General features: G+C 44.1%; 1 protein-coding gene across 2 annotated transcripts; it reads left to right on the top strand.

Moving 5' to 3' along the window:
- The first annotated feature begins 4,340 nt into the window (after positions 1 to 4,340).
- On the top strand, positions 4,341 to 8,341 carry DNAJC19 (DnaJ heat shock protein family (Hsp40) member C19). Of its 2 annotated transcripts, none has more exons than XM_056498360.1 (6): positions 4,341 to 4,430; positions 4,691 to 4,742; positions 5,018 to 5,091; positions 5,435 to 5,511; positions 6,427 to 6,497; positions 7,779 to 8,341. In XM_056498360.1, the coding sequence occupies exons 1-6, from the start codon at positions 4,428 to 4,430 to the stop codon at positions 7,847 to 7,849; spliced, it is 348 nt and encodes a 115-aa protein (XP_056354335.1). In that variant the 5' UTR covers positions 4,341 to 4,427; the 3' UTR covers positions 7,850 to 8,341. The 2 variants fall into 2 exon arrangements, with proteins under 2 accessions (XP_056354335.1, XP_056354334.1); XM_056498359.1 differs by having other exon boundaries at positions 4,376 to 4,538.
- The last annotated feature ends 850 nt before the right edge of the window (positions 8,342 to 9,191 follow it).

Here is a 9,191-nt window from a genome sequence, read left to right as displayed (position 1 = left end):
TCAAATAATGCCTGCTGTAAGTCAGATTCTCTTGTGTTAGTCATTTCTCTTGTGAGTATCATGAACAAGGATATGCTACCTGCCAGTCACACACACACTTCACACCTGCTGTCAAAGTACACTGAAAGCTTGCTTTGTTTGATTAGAAAATCCCCAACCATTCTTAGCAAGTGAGAGAATCTCACTTTATAATTAGTGTCATCCACACTGTGCTCTAATACTTATGATTACCAGTTTAATGACAGAGTGATGCTACATATACCATGGTCATTTAGCCACAGGTAAGAGTGTGGCATTGTACTCTGGTACAGATGCTGGGCACCCAAAAAGAGTAAAATTGGAAAAGGGACAACTGAAAAGAAAAAGAAAAGAAATATGAAAATTATAAATGGTAGACTGGCATAGCCAAAGAACACCTTCTTTGAGTAGGGGTCAAAAACAGGAATAAAGTTCACAGGGAAAAAAAATCCCCAATGTATTATATTTAATTTTATTATATTTATATTAAAATATTAAAAATTAATGTATTTAAAATGCCTTAGAAATTCTGTGACTTGGTGCCCCAAGCTGAAGTTCTGCAGGTCTTTAACAACTTGGTAGTCCAGTCACTGCACATACAGGAACAAGCAGTGTAAGCTTTGGTGAGCTGTGCATGTGACTACACAGAAGTGGGATTCTGACTTAAACAAATGTATAACAGCCTTAAAGAAATTTGACAGCTACACCACAAACCTTCTGAGAGCACAGCTATCGATTGCACCTTCTGTTCAGTTTGTGGAAGACACAGTTAAGAGAAAATACAGCCAGATTTCTGCAGAAAGAGTCTGTTAAACAGCAACATTTCTTTATGCACCATATACCAGCTGCTTTGGATCATCCTATAAGATAAAGCTTCCAATACAATTCTCTGTCATGAGGCATTTTAACATCAGAGTGGAACGTGAAGAAAGTAGTATGGTAAAACACTTGACAGAAGAAACTACAAAAGCTTCAGGGTTTCTCTGGCTTGTAGAAAGGGAACAGTTTATGAACACAGGCAAAATAAAAGGCTGTATACTCCAACTGGGAGTGCATTTCTCAAACACAAATAATTCTGCCTCCCTCCTGATTTCAAATACAGACATTCTGCAGAAGGGATAAAAACTGCAGTGCAAGTTTGTTTCACTTGAGCCCATTAGAACTTATTAATTTTCCCCTGGGAATGACCTTCCATACCTCACCACAAGGCTGAGCAGTTCAAGATGCAGAGCAATAAGATGCTGTAAAATGAACTCACCAGGTAAATCAAACAGAACTTTGATTTCACTCTCCATGATGTCCAAGCTGGGACACATCTAGTTCTCCTTTAGCTCTGAGAGGGAAGCCCAACTGTGGGAAGAAATAGTTTTTGAGTTGTTTAAGTATAAAAATATATACAGCATACTTTAAAATAATTATGAAATTTCATCTTGATATGCTGTATTGTTTCACCTAATGATAAAAATCAAATTATTCCACCCCTAGGCTCAGTCTTATCCAGTTGCTGGTATATTACATGTACCAATAATGTAAATTCCTCCATCCCACCTCCACTCTCACCAGCCTTTCCCACTAATTTTCCCTTCTCTTTAATAAAGATGAAATCTCTTGGGCAAGCACAGGCTTACTTAAAATCTTCAGATCTCCCTTTCAGGATTTTCTTTAAAGGGCTTTTGCAGGAGAAGAATTAGGTACTTTATTGTTGCATCTGGTGTTGCTTGGAGTGCTAGCAAGAAAGAGGCAGGAAGGGCTTTTGCAGGGGTTTTACAGAGATCTTTATTTCAGCCATGCATGCTCACCCTTCATGGTTCAGAGAATGAAGGCCAGGTCTAGGTTAGGTAAGGGTCTAGGTTTAATACATGGGATGAGCAGGGCGGGGAGAGCACCAGAGACCAATTACTAGGGGACATGGGGGTGGCACAAGGGTGGGTTTAGGGCAAAGGGCCAACAAGGAATCAGGGTGGGAGTGACCAGAGGCTGAGGGACAGGGAGAGGGGCACAGGGCTGACCTAGGGAATGGAACAGGACCTTGCTTCTGCTATCGAGAGAAGGCAGCTGAGAGAGGCCTCTCATTTTCCCTAATTGGGAATGCCCGTTGGTCTCCACACTTTATCAACCCATTCCCAGCCCAGTTTGCACATTTCACTATGTTTGTCCTTTCCCTCTAAAAATGAGAAATTTCACTACAGAAAGAACATGTGAGTATAATTTGCAAAAGTCCCTTTGCCAGTGGAGCTATCAGTTCCTCTAAATAGACTGGGGAGAGAGAGGAAGGAAATAAAATTCTCTTTCAGACAGTTTTCTCCTGAAGGTCACCAAGAACTGGATCTAGCAAAAGGCTCTTTCAAGATGGAAGAATTAAACCTCATGCAAAAACCCTTATTTGTTCAGATGATATGAAAAATTAAATCCTAGTCATACCCTAGTAAAGTCATTGCCCTCTTTTTTTTTGTTCTGGTGGTTTTGGGGTTTTATTGAACAGCCTTTTTTGATAGAAAAGGACAAAGAAGAAACCATGTTAAAACCAAATCATCGTCTATATACTAGACCATTGCTTTTACTGAAGGGACTTCTTTTTTTTCCCCAGTAAATCATCTAGTTGTTTTCTACTTGCTGGCTCTGCTTGCCATATTTGAACATGTCTTACAGTCTGTCAGGGGCCTTTTGCCCTCCAAGAATGGATTCAATTCATTTATCAAATATAAAAGTTTCCTTTTACTTCCACCTCAGGAAGCACTCGTACAACAGTACAAGTACCTTAACCAAAACCTTTCTTCCTTCCCTTTTAAAGCAGGATATTTCCTTGTAGCATCACTAGAATGAGAGGGAAGGAAAGAGGCAGAAGACACCTGCAAACTTTACCTTAGGAAGTACAAAATCAGGCACTTGAAGTTTTAGTGAGAAAAATATTCAAGCACAAAGTGAAATTAGGACACATTCAAAGTGAACTCATTCTCACAGAAAAACATACACCAAGGAAGGAAAATTCTGTCTCCCAGTGCAAGAGCCAGCAAAATGACAAGTTTTTTAGCCAATGGTCAGACGTGACATTAAACTGCTTGTGTGAGGGTTTGGCACTGGGTCCTCGGGGAGTCCCTGAGGTCAGTGACAAGCTCTACAAGCACAGGGGACGGCAGAAAAGCTTTCACTAAGTGTCAGTCAGGCAGCAAGACTTGAGCTGTGACATTTGCAGCAGCACCTCAGGGCTAAAGGCTGGCGTGGTCTCCCTGCTGAGTTACTCCGTTTCCAAAACCGCACCTTCAAACCAGAGCCAGGGACAGACAGACGGACACTCGACGGCTGCGCTGCGTGCGACACCGTGCTGTGAGCAGATGACACGATGTTATTAATGACGTTCAAAGCCGAGCGCCGTGCGGCAGCAGCCGCTCGTTCCGCAGCAATCTGCAGCAATCGAGCGGGGCCGAGCGGGGCCGGCCCGCGCTGACAGCGCCGCGGGGAGGCCCCATTAGCGCGGGGGGAGGAGGAGAGGGCTCAGCCACGGGAATGGGGAAAGGCGGGGGAAATGGGACAATCACAGAATTGTCAAGGCTGGAAGGGACCTCTGGAGATGATCCAGCGCAGCCCCTCCAACAGGGCAGGGTCACCTGGAGCAGGTGAGACCCTGAGCTCCCAGGGCAGCTGTCCCAGCGCTCTGCACCCTCAGTGCGTCTGAGCTTTTCCTCGTGCTCAGGTCAAACTCCTTGTGTTTTAGTTTATGGCCACTGCTCCTCATCCTGTTGCTGGGAAACACCGAAAAGAGTCTGGCACCATTCTCCTGGCCGCCACCTTGGAGGTATTTATATTAATGAATGAGATCCCCTGTTAGTCTCCCCTTCTCCAGACCGACCAGGCCCAGCTCCCGCAGTCTGTCCTCACCAGAGGTGCTACAGACCCCACACCGCCTTTGTGCCTCCGCTGGAGCCTCTCTAGTAGCTCCTTTGTGCTTCTCGTATCGAGAAACCCAGAACTGGACACAGTTACCTCAGGAGGGACTGAAAAACTACTTTATTTTTAAATAAAAGAGAAAAAGCGATTCTGGCGTGAGAGAAGTCTCTAGATTAGGGTCGAAATCGCTTGATTACATTAATAGTAAGGTCTGTAGTACCACTTTTACAACGCCGTAAGTCTGAGCTCCGGGCACCCCGTCCCCATCCCGCCTCCGCGCCCTGTCCCCGCCCCTCAGGCCTTGTCCCCGCCCCTCAGGCCCTGTCCCCGCCCCTCATGCCTTGTCCCCGCCCCTCGCGTCCTGTCCCCGCCCCTCAGGCCCTGTCCCCGCCCCTGTCCCTCAGGCCCCGCCCATTCCCGGGGCGGTTCCCGGCTTCGTTCCCGCCCCGCGCTTTACGGCAGCGGCCGCGCTTTGCGGCGGTGTAGGGCCGGGCCGGGCTGGGCCGTGCCGCGCTCGGGCAGACATGGTGAGTGAAGGTCTGCTGTGCCCAGCCCGGCGCTCCCGAGGGCCCGCGGGCTGGGCCCGGCCTTGGTCAGAGACCGCTGGCTCCGCTCTCGGCCCCGCAGCCCCCGTGGTGAGCGCGCCGGGCCGGGTTCCCCTCGTTCCCCGCAGCCCGGGGGTGCCCGCCCCGCTGCCCTCGCCGTGCCCCGGTGAGCGTGGCTGCCGGCGGGGCTCCCGCCCTTCCCCGTCGATAAACAAACCCTGTGTGTGTTCGTTCCCGTGCAGGCCAGCACCATGGTGGCGGTCGGCCTGGCCATAGCGGCAGCCGGATTCGCAGGTGTGTGGGGGACGGGCGGACACTGAACACCCAGCTGTACCTGCACACCCCGTTGTGCTTACCGTGCTTCAGGGCTGAGCTCAAGGTAGTTTAATAGCTGGTACAGGACGCTCTGTTGAGAGAGCCTGTATTAATGGCTGTAATTAAACAGAAGTTCTTGCTGTTTTATGTCCCAAAAAAGTTTATTCCACGTTAATCCACAAGTTACCAGTTGCACTGAATTGCTAATTCTTCATGGAACTATATTTAACCTAGTTGATGCTGGTCTCTTTAAGGTCGCTATGCAGTAAAAACTTTGAAACATATGGAGCCACAGGTAAAACAAGCCCTTCAAAACCTACCAAAACCTGTAAGTTTTTGTTTAACAATAGCATCTTTTTATTTATTTAAAACTTTTCTTGGTGAAATAACTACGGGCTGTTGTCTCTGTATAGCATTGCTGTATTTTGTCAGTAACAACAATTAATTGCAGCAATTCTGGTGTTGATTGGCTAACAGAGAATTTAAGAATTTAAGTAAATTAAGTAATTACGTAAATTATGATGCTCTGCTTCAACTGAATTTCCTGTTACAAGTGAGAAGTTTTGCTCTTTTTACAGACTAAAATCTCAGTAGCTGCTGAAGTAATAATGAGTCATTTTGACTGATACTTAAAATTAGTGTGTTTTAAACTAATAACTTTTCTCTTTCAGGCCTTCAGTGGTTATTACAGAGGTGGATTTGAACCCAAAATGACTAAACGAGAAGCAGCTTTAATACTAGGAGTGAGGTAAAGGAAATTTATCAGAAATGGAAGATGAACAGCTGGCAGTGTGTCTCCTCACAGCTGGCCTTGTTTGGAAAGGTTGTTATCCAATGCCCAGCATCCCCTGAGTGTCAGTGCCAAGTCAGGAAATAGGAAGTGGCTGTTCAGGACTTTCTGTGCTTTTTGGGAGTTCTTTGCTTACTTTAGCTCGGTTGAAGCAATTTCTGTGTGGGCATCCAGACACCTGCAGTTCCCTTGCACATTCCAAGGCCACACGTGGTCCAAATAAGCCATTTCAGGAAGCCTTGGGGTTCACTGGGTGTGAGGAACAGCTTCTGCTGTTATCTTGTGGTTCCTGTCAGTGCTGAGGAGTTTCAGGTGGATGCAGTGTGAAGATGCTGCAAACCCACCTCTTGTATCTGGAATAAATTCACTTCTAGAATATTGTGGATCTAACTATGCCTGCAATCACTGCCAAAGCACTTAAGGCCAAATACACTAATCTATCAAATAAGAACTTTCAACTGTGAAGGTTAATGGAGTTCTGTGGGGTTTTTTACTTTTTTTTTTTTTTCCCCTTAATAAATCAAGCAATTTTTTTTTTTTTTTTTCTTTTTTTTTTTGTCTTCTAGCCTTCAGGCAGTTTTCCCAAAAAAAATGTTACAATGTAGTTCTATTTCCTTTTAACTGTGTGGATGAGCCCTACCCCATTAGACTGCTGTAGCATGCCTTTTTCAGCATGCAGTGTTTAGGAAAAGCCCTAGAAAAAGCCTCTCTAGGATTTAGACACTACGTATCAATGGTAGGAAAAGAGAAACATACATGTTAGCTAGAGAATTTATGGGTAAGACAGAGTGCTTACTTGTTCTCAGACACCTTTTGATGATCTGGGGAATTTAATGAGGATCCCTTAAGCGACCTTTCCTCTCTCTTTCAAAGCCCTACAGCCAACAGAAATAAAATTAGAGAAGCTCATAGACGGATCATGCTTCTGAATCATCCAGATAAAGGTAAGGAAATGAAGTCGTGTTGATTAGTTAATACATGTTTTTAACACAGATTAATAGAATTGTGTAGGGAGGAAATGAGTGATACATAAGCACCTCAACTGTTTAAAAACCTACAGAAAACAGTGAAAGCAAATCTTAGGGTGCTTTAATCCACGTGGGTTTCTACAGCATATTTTTGTGTGTTTTTAAAGCAAGCAGACAGATTCAGCAGGTCACTTTGTTAGCTGCTCTATCTTCTGTGAATACCAGGTTAGAATATTTGTTAAAATGACTTAAAATTACTTTGCTTTTAGATGAAAACCCAGAGTACCCTGGTATGTTTTATATACCACTTGCAAGTCTGAGTTCATGTGAATTCCTCAGGAGTTTACCATAAATGGCAAGTACTGAGCCTTCTACAGCTGCTGGAGGCATTAAATTATGAAATATTCCTGTTAGTGGTACTCTGAAGGCTCAGAATCTAGTTATGCTCCAAGTTAGTAACTCAGGGAATCTGTACCTATTCTAAATTCTGTTCAGTGAGTCAGAATCATGTGTTGGTGTTTGACATTTAACTTCTTAATCATTGCTTAAAAGGTAAAATGGTTTCCTTTAAAGTGACTGTTGCTTTCCTTATTTCTATGCACCAAAATCCAAAATAATCCACAGGGATCTGCCTTCCACAGACAATATCAGTGGAAGTTACCTTCAAAATTAACCTTATATATATGCAGGAGCTAAAAATAGATTTGTGTTGTACATGACCTAAACACATAAAATGAATCTTCGGGTAAAACATTATAGTGCAATTAATGGTATATATGGTACCAACAGAGTCATTGTACCTCATGGCTGTACAGTGTTGGTGCATTTCACTGTGGATTCTGCCTCGGTCTCCCGAAGTAGTTTTTTGCCACGTTTAAAAACTGAACTGGTTCCTTGGTACAGCAGCACTTTGTGGTGTTGGGCAGGGTTATCTGCAGACCTGTTAGTTCTGTGCCTCTGTTCACCACAGACTGTGCTAAGTCAGTGGTCACCAATTCATTTATGACTGATAAAACTGGATGAAAAAAAACTCCAGTAAAATAAAAGCAGCCTAACAGGAATGAGTACTCTGACACTGAGCTCCTGCAGGGACTGTGAGTAAACTCAGGTGACTTCAGTAATAGTCAGTTTGTTCTTCAACTGGAAGAACCTTTTAAGACCACTCTCTCTTTTTTTCCTGTCTCTTGTGGCATTATTATCAACGCAAAAGACAAATGTTTTTTTTTTTTATCTGATTTGAGGTTCTCTTTCTTCTAGGTGGATCTCCCTATGTAGCAGCCAAAATTAATGAAGCTAAGGATCTACTAGAAGACCAAGCTAAAAAATGAATGAAGAAGAAAATCACTCATTCAGAGGGTTTGTCCTTGCAAATGATTATTTTTGATAAATGGCTTAAGAAAAGTTCTAATGTTCTTTGACTTCATTTATATTAAGCTGGAAATACAAATCCAGGGAGGTACTTCCCTCCCCACTTGGTCAATTTGTTTTGGGTATAGGGAGTGAAGCTTAAAGATGTTTTTCATAGCTGTTCTTTATTAAACAGCAAAATCTGCCACTCAAATATTTTGTGCTTGAGAGCAGTACCTTGGTGTGGCCAGTGTGTGTTACCAAGCACAGGCAGACTCCCATGCTGTTTCCTAATTTCTGTTGAGCTGGCCCTGTTTAAAGTTCACGCTGCTGCTCTTCCATCTGCTAAAATTAGCACACTGAACCTGTTTGGGAAGGGGGTGGAACAACCAAGAGGATTTATTGGATGGGAGGAACTGGGAGAAATGTGTGGTTGTCTCTGCCTGGAGAAATAAAGTACAGGAAACAATGCACTCCCTTGTCCTTGCCTGGCAAAAAACAAGGTTGGTTAAGTGTTACTGATGGATCTGGAACATCCCAGATTTTTTTAGTATCTTTTAGTTTTGACAGGTTTTAATAGCATTCAATAAATTCCATATTTGTAATGGAAGTCCTGTAGTTCTATACATTACTGTACACTACAAAACCAGAGCTCACACAGGTTTGCATTTATGGTGATTAGGAGACAGGAACTCTTTACCTCAGTCACTGATACCTGAGCTGCATTTGTGCTCTGTGGAGCCTCACACCCATCAGCTGGGGCCAGGGAGCTCTGTCATACTCCAAGAATCTTCCTTGTTTCTGCCAGCTGGTCATAAACACTGGGGTTGAAAGCTTCCACTCCCAGAACCTGGATCTGGGAGTGCTGCTGGAAGCATCTCATCCTGTGAGTGCTCCTGTGGGCAAGTTCTGGGCTGTTAAGGATTGCAACAGTAGGGTATGTTAGAAAAGATCAAACTCCCCAGAAAGGCAGTAATTTTGTTCTGCTACAGAATTTCAAGTAGGGTGAAGGACAGTTGGAACACCACCGTACACATATCTGGAGTCAGCACATGCCAAGCCATATGCAGAATGTTTCTGTACTAGTATTTCCCAGCCAAGCACTACTGAATTATTAAATACAGCTTTTTTTAAATTTTCTCCACTCCTGTGCGTGCCCCATCACAATGTTTAACTGGGTATGTTCTCCTGGAGGGGAACGCTGTTGCTGAGTGTCCAATGCTGAAGTCCAATGACAAACTGCACACACAGGTCCCTGCTTGGACAGCTTGGCTGTAGCTCTCAGGTAGAGCAGCTGGTTTAGAACTCTTGGTTTTGTCCCTC

The sequence above is a fragment of the Oenanthe melanoleuca genome, chromosome 9 (assembly GCF_029582105.1).
Source record: "Oenanthe melanoleuca isolate GR-GAL-2019-014 chromosome 9, OMel1.0, whole genome shotgun sequence".
In the NCBI taxonomy this organism is placed as follows: Eukaryota; Metazoa; Chordata; class Aves; order Passeriformes; family Muscicapidae; genus Oenanthe; species Oenanthe melanoleuca.
This window is presented reverse-complemented; position numbering and strand designations above follow the sequence as displayed.

Coding starts and splice junctions, on each gene's coding strand:
- DNAJC19 (XM_056498359.1), top strand. CDS start 4,428: ATGGTGAGTGAAGGTCTGCTGTGCCCAGCCCGGCGCTCCCGAGGGCCC. Junction 4,539..4,690: donor TCGGCCCCGCAGCCCCCGTG/GTGAGCGCGCCG, acceptor GTTCCCGTGCAG/GCCAGCACCATGGTGGCGGT. Junction 5,092..5,434: donor TTCAAAACCTACCAAAACCT/GTAAGTTTTTGT, acceptor TTTCTCTTTCAG/GCCTTCAGTGGTTATTACAG.